Source organism: Pundamilia nyererei, unplaced genomic scaffold (genome assembly GCF_000239375.1).
Source record: "Pundamilia nyererei isolate P.nyererei 1_Seehausen unplaced genomic scaffold, PunNye1.0 scaffold00060, whole genome shotgun sequence".
Classification (NCBI taxonomy): Eukaryota; Metazoa; Chordata; class Actinopteri; order Cichliformes; family Cichlidae; genus Pundamilia; species Pundamilia nyererei.
The window spans coordinates 1,635,863-1,650,683 of NW_005187461.1; the positions used below are offsets into that span (position 1 = coordinate 1,635,863).

Consider the following 14,821-nt stretch of genomic DNA (forward strand, 5'->3'; position numbering starts at 1 on the left):
TCCAAAGGGAAAGCGTGGGGTTGTGATGAGTACAGTCACCAGACCTTAACTGAGTGATTCAGCTCATTGTTTCACACAATTCACAGAATGCGTCATCTGGTAAAATCCATGGTGAATCATAAAAGTCACCAAAGAAGCATGCAATTACTTTCATTTGTAGTTTTCAGCAAAGACACTAAATCAAAAATGGCCAAGCAGAGATGGGGATCTAGAGAGTGAATTATTGATCAACATTACAAAGAAAAGGATCAAACAGAAAAGGAAAAAAACCTTTAATATTCAGGCATCCCAGACATCTTTCCGTAGGTCTTCAGTAAAATATCTCAGTACAGCTGTATGGTGAGATTACCAATGAGTCGGGGAGTGACAGAAAAATTCACAGATGTGCTGGCACAGAAACCAGGCAGGTCTGACATCTCTTTTGCAATAAAAGGATTTAAGATATTACATATTTTACAGCTAAGTTAACACGTTCTAAAGGTATCTTTAATCCATTGAAGCCTCAATACAAATCACATCGTTGAAGAGGCTTCGTCTCACAATCTGAACCCATGTTTACAACTGATGGATTGTTCAATGTGGCTTGGCTTTACCACTGCAACAATCAATCCAGTGTGTCATTACAGAGAAACTAGAACTGGGTGTGGGCCAGATTTCATCCACACCAAACAGATGACTGAATGTTTAAGGACAAAAAAACCTGCAACTCAGCAGCTAAACAAGAAGGAACGGGAGATTATTAGAGAGAACAGCAAGAAATGAGGGGCAAACAGCTGAGGAGCAACACTTGGCTGCGTTAGCATGCCCAACAAGCTGCATGTGCTTAATCACAAGTTCAGCACACTGGAAGAAAATTTCCTGGCTCCACATGAAACTCTTTGTTTCAATACTAGCTGAGCATATAATCTGAGAGGAGAACAGCAGCTCTAAACGGACATAATTAGATCAAAAAAGAGAGAAAAGTTTACTGGAGTAGTTTGGGAGTGAAAAGCTGAAACAATCTGTTCTTCAGACTCCACGATGTCATCTTTATGCATCTTTTAGAGGATGAACTTCCCCTACAGTTTCATCTTATGACGTTAGTGCAGATAAAACACTATTAATTTGGTCTTATATGCAGGTGTGTGACTTTTAATGCAACATGACTTTGAGGATGAGGAAAACCCCCAAACCCTAAAAGAAAACATGATTTGCATGGTTTGAAAATGCCCAGAGGGATCCTTCATGACTGACTGATTTGATGAGTTCAACATCACCAGCTTGGTGTATTCCTAAATAGCATCCAGTGATTGAAGGCTCATGGGTAGCGACAGGCCATCCAGCAGAAGTATCTCACACAGACTCTACATCCTAAATTATCTTCAGTAGACCCGGGGTCTTTGTCTTTGTCCCTTGGCTGTTGCATCCATTACCATCGCTCTTCTTTAACACTTCTAACACATTCCAGCCCTCTTCCTCTTTTGCAGATGCACAGTTTCTCATCAGTTCTTGTCCATCTTACTTGGAACGCCCACGCTGATAATCCTAGATTTGGACCTCATGTCATTTGTTTCTCCTGCTTCAGTTTGTGTACAGTGGCAAGCTGCCCAGGTTATGCATGTGAATGATTTTATTTATGGCAGCAGTTTAAAGTTTCCTGGATATCTGATTACACTTGTTTTGATTAGACTTCCTAAAAGCTGTATTTACTGTACTAAGAATACAAACAAGTCACTTGAGAAAATTTCCCAGGAGTACTGTAAACCTGCCACACCACTCTGAGCCATTCCACATTTTATATTTTGACTGTGATTTGATTGTTTTGCATAACCATACCTCACAAAACCTCTGAAAACAAAGCGCTTTTGTAAACAACTATATTATATGTAAAACTGAGGGGTGTAATTTTTGGTGACCATTTTCAATTTCCCTAATTAAATTAAACGACACTGAGTCAAGCGTTTCAAAGAGAGGCAAAAACAAGAATATACATGAGATGAAGTGTCTATATAAGGCTTACAGAGGGCTGCGCTAGTCCATTTATATCGGCACGTTAGCTGGAAGTCTAGACGAAATGTAATTCTGACTGACTCATTTTATATGCCAGTTGATTTGCTGAGACCATAAAAGGATCCTTAAATAGGAGCCACGGATAAAAACTGAAACTATAGTTTGCAAAACTTTAAAGTCTCAGTCAGCCTTACTGTACTGTATCTAAAGAAGGAGCCAGCTCGCTTTAAATCCTGACTAAACATTAAAAACAAACAAACAAATACACTGAAGTTAATTACATCACTGCGACTCCCTGTAATACGTCTGGCTGAATAAATTATTCCTTGTGAAAGCTTAATGATTTTGGGGAAACGGAAGGAACAGTAAATCCATACACATCTCCATCAAGACTGAAGGATAGAGTAGGACACTGGTGCTGTGGGACGTTCCTTTTTAGAGCAGAGGTCTTACATAACAACCGCTATCGATTCGGAGACGTGCCGGCTACAAAAAGAACAAATGGTTTTCAGCAAGAAGCGAGGAAAGGGACAGTGTGAAATATTTCAAGCCCCATGCACTGTTTCACATCTGTTTTTATACCAGCATGAATCTTTTGCTTTTTTGTTTTTGTCAGCATAGTCAGGGCCACGATATTGGCTGTCGCTGGCAACGAGCCTGTCAGGTTCACTTATGTTTAATGATCGGTACGCTGAGCCAAAGCCAGCCAAAGTCAGGTTCCATCACTGTGGTAGCACTTGCACTGTTTTAGCCTGAAGTGAAAGATATTCAAGGGCTGAAAGCCCGCCTCAGTAGTCCGTGTGTGGAATTTATCTCATATTGCACTGCTAGCATGTGAGCTGTTTTTTGGCGTTAGACGAGGTATCAGCAAACACTTCCAGTATTTTTTTTTTTTAAATAAGAATGCTGACTTTGATTAAATGTGTTGGCATCACTGAGTTGGATGAGAACATCTATGCGAATGTTAACAAAACCAAAATGCAATTTCAGCAAGTGGTTAACTTGGAATAAGATGTCAAGGTTCAAGTCAAAGCTAACACAGTTAGCCCTTCTAAAGCTCAGCTGGTAACATTTTGTTTGTTTTTAATTTTCTTATTGTTTGAGATCAAATGATGTTTTTCCAATGTATTACTCTCTCCTGGTTAACATTTAAGCTAACCATTTCTTTATTTTAGTCCTTATGCTGAGCTAAGCTAATATAATTGCAGGTGTATAATAACAACAACAATCTTATAAAAGCAGTTCATGTCTTTAATTAAATACTATTTCCCCCAAATGTCCAACTAACATCATAAATTATGCAGCCTAAGCACTAATCCTGGTTTTCTATGAATGTGTTTACATTATCTATGCTTCCGATTAACAGTCTCCCAATCAAGACCAGAAGTGGGGATGTATTTCCCCACATGAGAAGCAGGTGGGTGAGGGCAGGGGGCACTAGCTGAGCCCACCAGGCTCCATCTATCACACTGTGACAGGAGCCATTAGAGCATGGAGGAGCATCTGTGGAGCCTCAGGTAAAATGTGTGGGGTGGGCTGTGTTTCTAATGCACAGCAAGGGTATGTATGGATGTCACATTTGTATACAGGCTCTATAAGTTTCATACACAAACTGGCATGTAGACACGCACTACACGTGTACATGCTGTATGTGTGCACGGACCTCACATCTCCCACATGCGCCTCCAGTCTCATGAGGTCAAGCCTCGCTGAACCCACCACCTGCACAACACCTGAGCACTCAGTCCAAGAAAACTTTCACCCTTCAGACATGTTCCATCCATGCACACACGCCTTATGCTTGTGCACTTACCATACAAGCGTGAACAGAAAACAAAGAGGTGAGGAAAAAATGATGCTTGTGATTTTGACAATCGCTAAGGGCCAGCTGGGTCTCATCCTAGATTTAGAAATGACCTTCCAGTGGTCTCGTTGTCAGATGTTGAAAGTGACTGCAGAGGACTGTCTCATGTTTCTTTTAAAGATGTAGCTGAACTCTTGTGCACTTGGGAGTTGCTATGGCTTGTGCAATATTGACATGACATCACCAAGACAATTCCTCTTTATCCATTTTACACTCTTAAAGCATCAGATTCCGACACCGTAGCTTCAAAGGATTGCTCTTGACACAGTCGTATCAGTGGTGTCGGGACCTTAAGAACTCAGGCGCATAAAATGCTCATACAGCATACTTTCAGAAAGGTGAAAAAACATCAAGACTGTGTTTTTGGTTAAATAAGGACATGTTTAATATGGCCATGATTCAAAGAGAAGAAAAATGGGCCCTTAAATAAAAAGAAAGGCATTTCATGAAGGAGAAGTATATGTCCTAACAGGTCCTGTTTTTCTCCACTGTTAGAACTTGCAAACAGGCCAGTTTCACTGTCTTCAATTGTCTAAACATGTATTTTATTGGTGAGCTAACAAAGAAAGAGCACCAGGTCCCAAGAACAAACACTTTATTGCATTATTCTATGGAATAAATTCGTCAGATCACATTAAAAAGCATTCCTTCCTCAGCTAAATTAGGACACTTAATTGCGTTTCAGTATCTCTTATTGAAAATGAGCCTATTAGCTAACACTGTGCAGGAAATAGTCTCATAAAAAGCACGTTTTTCCACATAAACTGTGGTTACACCAAACATGCGCCACTGCCAACTATGCTACATTTGAATGCTATAAACTCATTGCCTTTGGAGTAGCAGGACACATAGCAACACATGGCCATAAAAGCTTTAATCAGGCACAAAGCAACTGGTGTGTATCAACACTGTAAAGGTCAACATGAGTAAACAATTTAATGACGGTTTTTCTTTTTTTTTTCTAGTATTAGGAGACATCACACGTCTTAGAAAGAACTAATTAGCAGCCAAGGTAGGCACAAGGCAGTAGTGACAGATATTAACACAGTAAGTGTTGGTACAGTCACAGGCTAATGACTGCACGGAGGAAAAGTAAGTGGGGGAAGGCGAGATTCTTCAAAGAAACATGTCAAACTGTAAGTTCGAAATTTTCACAACCGCTTATCCAACGTTACATTCTGGAGGTGAGGGCGATGGGACGAGGGGTACGCCTGCAGATACCATGAATCTGGCATCAACGCTCATGCAACACCTGTTGTTGTTGTTTTTTTTATTACTGTCTGCACCTATTGTTTCCCTCTAATCTCTTTCATTGTCTTTCTTTCAGAGCAGCGAGCAATATAAGCAGAAAGAGTCCTACACTTTGCTTTCATTCCAAATGCAACATGTGTGAAACATTCAATGTTCACAATGCAAATAAATCAAATTCATGAACAATAATTGAATTTAAACATTAGGTTTTCTCTCTTTACAGATTTTTTTTATGCACATTGCAAAAATATGCTTATCAACCCTTGCAACTTCCAGCTTTAGCAGCAATAGCCTATTTTCTTGTATGAAAGTGGATAACCAATAGTAATTGTGTGGATGCCTCAAAGGGCATCCACACTATTGAGTTCCTGTTTCTCTTTATTCTTGATCTTCAAGTTGTTTCCGTACGTTTTTCGGCGTTCAAATCTTAAAAAAATTCTGCTCTTTCTTGCTATGACTTTTGGTGCTCATAACTTCTATACTTTTTGAGATGTTGAATTTTTTTTGCAATATTTTTTGCCCATTTCTTCCACATTATCAGTGGGGTCACTGATTTTCCTTGTTGGGTTGACCTAGGTTTTAGCTCAGTGAGATGAGCAGCCGTCCTCAGACTGGGAGGCCCGGGTTCAAATCCCGCTTATGGCAGCATTTCATTCAGTTAACAGTTAAACTTTTTTAACTCTTTTCAGCAAAATTTTCAGTTTTTTCTGCTGTTTTCAGAAAAAAACTCTTTTCTGCAGAAATTCTGCTCATTCACCTCTTCTGCAAAATTTTCAGCCTTTTCACCTCTTATCAGCACAATTCTCAGCAGCTTCTGCTCATTTCAGCACCTCTTGAGTGAGTTTGGCTCAGTGAGATGAGTAGCTTCCTTGAGACCAGGAGGGCCAGGTTTGAATCCTGCTCACGGCAAAACTTTTCATCACTTTTCAGAAAAAATTTCTCCGTCTTTACCCCTTTCAGTAGAATTTTTGGCTTTTCACCACTTTTCAGCAAAAAGTTCTGCTTCTTCACTTGTTTTCAGCAGGATTTTCAGTTCTTCACCGCCATACAATTTTTTGCAACTTTTCATCTTTTTCAGCTATTTTCAGCTGACAGCTTCAGCGTTACGGCATCCACACAGCATTTTCGCAGGAAATGCAAATTTTTCTAGTTGAATTACAAATATGCATACCCCCTTTTTCCACATCCAGAGTTTTACAGCAGTTAATATGTCCTGAATTTCATTTTAGTTCCAAACTAAAGTCACTGGAACAGCTTCTATACACAAAGCCTGGGAGAAAGAACTGTTTTATTTGGGGGACAAAAGTACAGGAGGAGACGATCTGTGAACATGCACGATCAGAAAGGAAATATATTATGAGGCTCAGAGAAAAAGACACTAGTAGCTCTAGTTTTACATATTGCATCATATGCACATAATTCTCATGCACCCAGATCTGTTATGCAAATTTCAACACATTACGAGAAAAAAAAAATCAGTCAAGATAATACCCATGCATTAGCTCCTGCCTCTGATTTGTATGCAGAGAGTCTGCAGTCAAAGTCTCGATGAGATGAGTTATGAACCTACATGGAATTACAGTGACGCCGAGTTTCGACTGCCTGCACTCTTTAAACTGCACGCAGAAGCCGCAATGACACAAAGGGAGATTTGCAGCAGATATAAAACTCTAATGTAATTGACTGTGCGCCACAATCAGATAAGCAACACTAAATGTCAAATGACTCCAGCTGAGTGGAGCTTGGCGATAAAATATATAGCGCCCATTACGGCGTGTCAGTCATTCACCGAGCCCGCCTCTTTAACCTGAATGAAGAATAGTTCCTTGAAATCAAACGTGGAAAAAGCCAGGACAGGCTGACAGATCCTCTCTCTTGCATTTTATGCCTAGTTTCCCTCTTATCACAAAATATTAATGTGCCACTGTGGGTACTTAGCAGCCAGATTTTCAGCACCTGATAAATCTCAACCCGCAATTTAAAGCGCAAACTGTATTTATTTTCACTGCGATCGTCATTTGCAACACTGTATACAATTTAAATTTCATATGGGCGGCTGAAGGCTCAACTCGCCCTGAGGAATAAGTCCCCCTCGCGTACCATTACTCAAAGTGACTGCCTCGCTCCACGGAGACAGAGAGAGACAAATGTACACGGTGCAGTAATGAACTGTTTGCCATTTGGGTAAGCGATTGGGTCACGAGACTCGCATACATACGTACTCACGAGAATACAGTACTGCAGCATTTCATCACAGACGTTCATATAAGAAGGAAACGTCTCGAGTTAACATGATTGAAGTGATGATGACAGGTCTCTGGCTGTTCTTGCTTTTATGTTGTCTGTGGTGTGACTAAATGATATGCTACGATAATGATGGTTGTCAGCTAAAGTTAGGAAAATCAAGCAAACTCACTTCCAAAAAATATGCTTTTTTTTACAGTCTTGCCTCAAAAAAACTTTGTTTTCCCCGTGTGCCTGACAGCCCACAGCTCCTTATTTGTCTCCTCAATGCACAATAACCCACTGCGACCTGACTTCTCTTTGTCTTGCAAAGATCTGTTATTTTTTCATACCAGTTTTAAGCTGTTTTGACTTTGAGTGACTGAGCACCCGTGACACTGCTTTAAAGAAAGGTGATCTGATTGATGCAAACACCACGAGGATACTCGGGCAAAGTTTACTGTTAATAAATTGCATACTTTTAAGTGGCTTTGCAATTCTTGAAAAACAACTGCAAGACAATCTTTGAAGCAAATGACAGATGTGACTTGTATTCTGTTATGACAGCTACAGTAGAAATAAACACTTTAGTACTGAGAAAAGCTGACACACCACACCACACCCATTGTAGCAGCATTACACAGGCGTGTCCTCTTTTATAGAGCTGATAAAAAACCTTGTATTTCGATTTTACACGTCTCTGACTGGCTCAGCACCAATAAGACAAAGTAACAGCAATGGGACGGACGGCCTTTATTTGTCATTTCCTGCAAAAACAAAGAAACACATGCTGCAGACAAATCTTAACACTTCTCTTTTTAATTTTGCAACCTTGTTTACTTCAAAGAAATACATGACTCTTATTCTATTTTAATATCTGTAAAAAGCTTAAAACATTTTTATGTAAAGCACTTTGGCAACACACCGAGCTACAGAAGCTACGCTGGATGAGCAGCGCAGCAGCAGAGCATATCTGACCCCGGTGATGTTTGCCAATTTAGCTGACCATTATGGCAAACCATGAAAGACATCTATAGGGCCTGCACTGTGCCAGAACTGTAACTATGTTCCAGTGGATTTTGTTTTCCTGCAAAGACAATTGGATCAGCAGGGTTTTTGGACTTTCAATCAAAAGTAGAAAAACTGTCAGCTTTGAGGCATCATCTCCTGCAGCCCTTTTGGCCCCGTTTCCTTTCTGGTCTAGCCATGCCTGACAAGCCATTAGAAGGTCTGTCCGCCTGCCGCAATGGATGGGCAATATTCCAGACAACACCGGGAGTCTGATAAGGCTTAAATCATGAGAGGACAGCTTGGACATGAAGCTAGAGTCCCGCAACCATCATTTTTAGACTATGCTGCACACTAAAAAGGAGAGGCTTCTCATTTTCTTCATTGCTTTTTATCGTTTCATCTGTCTGTCTTATGTTTTACATACGGCCTTGCTGACCACAGTCCCTCCTTACCACACAGCATTTCCAAAAGAAAGATCCCCTTTCATTGGCTCCTCTGGAACACTTTTGTCACATCTGTGCACATGTCTCATTGAATTTGTGATGATGGGTAGGGATTCAGGGATGTCACAGGAAGTAGACAGCAAATAGTAAATACTTCTGACAGGAGCTGTTGGGGGAAAAGGGCTTCTTAATGGCTGGATGCTTCAAAGGCGACAAGAAAATATAAAATGACCATCGCTTTTTGTTATCTTAGCTGTTTCTCCTGAAAAATATTTTCATTTCCATCTCTTTTTATCGCTGCACGCCATCTGAATACACAAACACACACACACACACACACACACACAGAAAAATGGAGAAAACCTCCAATGTCCATTGCATAAAAACAGCCCACTTGTGAGAGGATTAGTAATTTGCAATTTAAACATAAGAGGAGCACTGAGTGATCCTTCTGAATCGCTGCACAAAGAGACGATATGGAAGGGGGCAGCCCAGTTCAGATTAAACATGGACTTCACTTTTAAAAGGCTTACCTTGTTTTGCAAACATGAATGGCCAAAAAACTCCAACAGAACAAACAGTTTACCTTGTAAAGGAGCACAATGATCTGTCGCAGTTTGAGCCTGTGGAAAACGCAGACGTCATACAGCGCTGATACAGCCAGAACGGTTACTCCGAGCTCCTTCCAGAGCATGCTGCAGGCGGCGCAACCCAAGCTACCAAGGAACCAGGCCACGAGCCGCCAGGACCCAGCACACCCCCGCAGCCGACAGTGACGTATGTAACACAGCAGGGACAGCAAGAAGAAAAGGGCGGCACCTTCATCGGCTCGGCCGACTACACCTGCCACTGCCTCGGTGTGAATTGGGTGAGAGGCGAAGAGCAAGCCAGCCAGTAGGCTCCACAGTCCTCCTCCGAGCAGCAGGCGAGCGAGTGAGGTAAACAGGCCTGTCACAGCCCCATGGAGGACCACATTAACCAGGTGGTAACCCCAAGGCTCCAGCCCACCCACAGCATGATTAAGGCGGAAGGAGAGGGTACACAGGGGTCGGTAAGACTTATGGCTGCCGCTGTGTGTGAGTAAGGTGCCCCAGAAATCATCGTAGAAGATGTTTGTCCAGGGCGTCTCTGGAAGCAGGTCCTGATTGGTCTTAATTGCACGGCTGTAAAGAGAGAGAGAGAAAAAATGGTCAGACAAGAACTTCTGATTGCAACAAAACAAGAAAATAGTTCTCTACACGGACAGATCAATCAGTATTTGATCTGAATGTTGCGTTGAGTACTACAAAGACTACTGGTCTCTGACATTCAACAAACGTGTGACAACTGAAGACATTATTTGCTGCTGTGGGTTTCTACAGGCAATGCCTGAACGTGTGGTCATGTGGCATTCACACAGAAAATCAAACGGCGAACTTTAAGTACTGGGCATCTTTGCCACCACCACTTTGGGATTTAAGCAAGAGAACCACACCCAAACCCACAAATACAGACATCCGGTGTGTAATTTTCTGAAGTTAAGAAATAAGGTAGACTGAGACGACACCAGTTTGATTTCTGCTGCAGAGACCGAAGGAACAGATTTTTAGAAAAATCGAGGTAAGTGTCCATGAGTAAGTACAAATTAAAACATTTAATGTGTAATTTTGGCCTCTGCTGGCAGCCGTGGCCACCAAATAAAAGACCAGTTAGACATCCCCTGACAGGGTTGAAGCTACATGACCTATCCTAATGCTGCTACATTAGCCACAAGCTGTGTGTCAGTGGTTGTGGGCACGGCCGACAGGGGTCAAGTAAGGGGGAAAGGAAGGCACATTTCTCCCTACGGGAGTCCTTACATAGATGTAAACTGATTTCCTATCTCTTCTGTCACACTACAAAGTGTCCGACAGCTCGTCAAACCTCTGCTGCTTTTTATCTGCTGATGATTTATCGACTCTTCAAATCAAACAAAGACATCAAAAAAAGCGTAGCGGTGTAATTGCAAATGTGATAGGTGGTGCATGACAGGTGATAACAAGCCAAGTGCACCCCATTGTAATCTCTCCTCACGGTTAACACACGATTAGTCTGGAGACAGATGGGAGAAGGTGAGACGGAGTGTTCAACACCTCATGACGAGCAGTTTTTTAAAAATATATGATTAAAATAAACACAAATTTGAGAAGAATTTATGTATAAAAACCCAGTTGTCTCAAAGGTAATGAACTGCTTCCTCGGCCACTCTGAGACTTTAAGCAGAACACCTTGGCACAAGCCCAGCTCTCAATAGCAGAAAGCTCATGAGAAGTTTGGTGAGGTGCACTTCAGCATTCATCAAATCACAAAATGATCCATCACCCAGTCTCTGTGAAACTGGTGAGCAGAAATAGCTCCACCTATGATGGATCTAAGGAAACTACAGGCTGCAGGATGTTGGAAAGGGCATGGAAATAATCAACAGGGATATAATAGAAATGCCTTGAATGTCAGCAGACAAATGACTGGATTTTTTTCCCAATCTTCTCCAGTCACACTGAAGAAGCAGGCTCACGAGTCAGTAGCCCAACTCTACACTTCACCCCTCAGATACGCCAGTTCGTTTTCTCTGGCCCATTTGTCAAGCGAGATCTTCATTCCTCTGCAAAATCCTCACATAAGAGGCATTATGGTTCAATTACATCTCAAAGCCATTCTGGATAGAGTGTACTCTTTTTCCATTGCATAGTGCGGTGGAGCCAAAGAGGCCAGATAGAATATATATCGCCTCAAAACCACACCAGATTTTTCTGGCAGCAAAGCACAGACAGAAGCCGATGTGAGGCAGGCAAAGACCCACTGAGCCACCGTGCCAGGGCTCACTTCTCAGATTGTCTCTTTCTTATATGTCACAGAGACAAGTGAGCACCTAACACACTCAACAAGCAGGGAATCGAGGAATACAGAGAAAGAGGAGGTGTGACATCACAATCCACTTTGCAACAACTACACAAACACGCCCAATAAATGAACACGGTTGGATACGGTCAGTTTCTCCGGTGTATTTCTAATTATAAATCCACTGCTTCTTGTCATCATCATCATCACGAAGCCCCATTGCTGCACCAGCTAAGAGGCCAGCTGGAGAGGAAGGTTCAGTTTCTGTTGTTGGCTGGGCCCATTCCTCGGTAGAGCTGGCAGCAGGAAGGACCTCTCTGTGCACTGCGAGCCTTTTCCAGGCGAGAGCACATTCCTCCTCCAACCGCCAGCCTGTACTCCGACTCCCGAAGGAACAGACGGATCATGTGGCCACTAACAAGAGAAGCCTCAGAAAAACTTTTCTACCTCCCATTACTCTTTCTCAATCATCTGCTTCTGGCTACCATCCTCAGTTCCTCCACAAGTTGTCTGGATCTCATTCACGTGCTTTAATCGGTCACATTTGTTTTCTTGTCAGAGTGTGGACTGAAACAGGGTCGTGTCAGAAACTGCGCTTTTATCCCTGTTGAGATTTGTTTTTTTATATGAGCAAAGTTTTTGATTATTTACGAAACGGCGTGTTTACTTACACAGCATGAAATATTTAACGAGAAGAAAAAGGCTGTTAAGGCTCGTGAGCCTGGAGTGTGTGTTCTACTACGCATGCTGCGACCAATTGGAATAATTGTGGTGAAACTAGAAACCTGAGAGATGTTAAAAACATTTCCTAAACTCAATATTTTTAGAAAAGTGTAAGGTCACCAAAACAAGAATGTGTGTGTGACCCCGCTGAACTGAGAAAATAAAGACAGCATGGAGTCTGTTTATATCACATGCCTGACTAACTCCTCCTCGTCGCTTTACAAAAATTATCATTTCCATTCTCACACCACTTCTGAAAGCTGAGCCGGGGCACTGACCGATTCTCGTATACATCAGTCAGTCCTTCTGGTTTGTCAAAGACTCTTTGTTCATGGTTGACTTGGAAAGAAAGAAAAAAAATCCCTACTTTTCTTTGTGTCTACCTGTCTGCGAGAACCTACAAGGCTGAATTTTGTGAGATATGGTCGAGGGGTCACGAGCCAGGGAAAAATCCCATTTTGATGCTGTGTTTTGGAAGCAAAGATTATTATCATGGGTTTGGTTACAAATTACATATTAAAGATGAGTGGACTACCGGCCTTGGAAGAGGTCTGCTATGACCACACAATGCAATTATAAACCCAGAATAAAAGCAGCACATCCATGAGAAATCTCCCCATCTCCTTACTCTCTTAGGCAGATCAAGAGAGAAGAGCTACTGGAACAATTTCATGTATAATAAGAATGCAGAAGGAGCAGGGTGGAGAAAAATATCCACATCTAATGACTGCAGGATTCCACGTAAGGCCATCGAACATTCAAGATTGATTGGCTCTTTATGGTTGAGACTAAGCAGCACATAGGAGACGAGCATGGATATTAAAAAGGAGATTGAAATCCAAGGACATGTAAAGGGAAAATCCTGATGACAAGTACTCAATGAATTTGAGATGAAGCCATGAGGGAAACACAGCTGTATGACCAAACTAACCCCCCCAACCCCCCCTCCTTTTTTAAATCCTCCAAAGCCTGAAGGAAAATGACATAAAAATAGGCAAACCATTCTCCCCACAGAATGCATCCAGGCTGGGCATGTGACCAGAAATAAATTACACAAGAGTAAAGGTTTTTGTAAAGTACCAAGTGCCTCGTATGCCTATGAAGAAAAATATTCAGCAGCACTCAAGAAGCAAATAGGAAGCATATCAATAACCAATTTTACAAAGTGGAACACTTGAATTTTACTAGTAAGAGGAATCTTTGTACGAGTCAGGCGTTCTCATCGGATTCTAATTCAATCAGGTGATGAAGATCAGACTAAAGAACTCTTAGCCTGGACGCCGGTACACTGGAGACAAAGTTACCCTTTCAGAATAAAATACGTATGAAGATTTCAGCTTCTGACAGCATGTAAAAAGAAAAGAGTTTGGCGAAGATCTGCCAATTTTATGTCATCGTGGAGATTCGATATCTAAACGAAGCCCGCTGGTATTTTCGGTCTCCCCACTCAGACGCAGTGGTAGCCCACTCTCTGTTCCCCAAACGTTCTTCCCAGTTTTCCTTCTCATGAGCACGCTACCCGGTCATTCTCCCACTAGGTTACACTTCGTATATGCATGAGTGCGTTTTCTACTTTTTAATTGACTAGAAGGATAAATAAAGAAATAAATAGAGCTGGTTACGACCCCAGATAAATGGGGACGGTTGCATCTGGAGGGGCATCTGGCGTAAAATCGTTGCCAAATCAAGCATCAACAACAGGGATCTACAATAAATCTATAAACAATATTAACAAGAACGTGTAAGTGTAATTTCAGCTGAGCAAAAACAAGTTAATTGATTTGGCTTGCTTTTACATCCCCACACATTCTGCATCTTAAACCAAATTTCATTATCACTGCAGTTTAAAAGAGCCAGTGACTGATTTCATAGATTATGCATGAAAGAGAGACGACAGTTCAAGAAGACAAACAGAGCCAGTGCCATTGTGGGGTATCTGCTGAAGCCAACACACTGCTGGGGCCCACCATAAAATCCCCATTGTCATGAATGAATAGCTTCTTTCTTCCACTTGACACATGTGATTAGCATGTTTATAACACCATTTCTTAAAACGGCCCGAGTGAACATTACGGATATTTCAGTCTTCTTCATTTTAATGTAATTGATAAGAATTGAAAATTGGAAACAAGTTCAATAAATATTAAAAGAAAATTAAGAGCATTGTCACTCCTTACTGTGGATCCCGTTCAGTCACTTTAATTGATGAGGGTAAGGGTGGATGAGCCGGTGGCTTTGTAGGCAAAGTGGCGGCTAGAGATGAGGGAAATCGTGGTTCCTGCCAATTACATGGATATAATTTGAGCCTAGCTCTAGTCTCCTATGTATGTTGAAGAGTTTAATTACTGGTGGTGCACCCAAGTTTATATTGCCCGTTTCCTTTGATCTATATTCTTACTTTCTTCTAATGGACATGCACTCCAGTACTGTGGATAGTTTGCTCTAATCTGCGCTTAAAGTT

General features: G+C 41.6%; 1 protein-coding gene across 1 annotated transcript in view; it reads right to left on the reverse strand.

The window, feature by feature from the left end:
- Positions 1–14,821, reverse strand: part of tmtc2b (transmembrane O-mannosyltransferase targeting cadherins 2b) — an 81,872-nt gene that overhangs the window by 34,670 nt on the left and 32,381 nt on the right. The window contains exon 2 of the mRNA XM_005734796.1: positions 9,368–9,944. Within this exon, the coding sequence (XP_005734853.1) occupies positions 9,368–9,944 (577 nt within the window). The remainder of the gene's footprint in view (positions 1–9,367; positions 9,945–14,821) is intronic.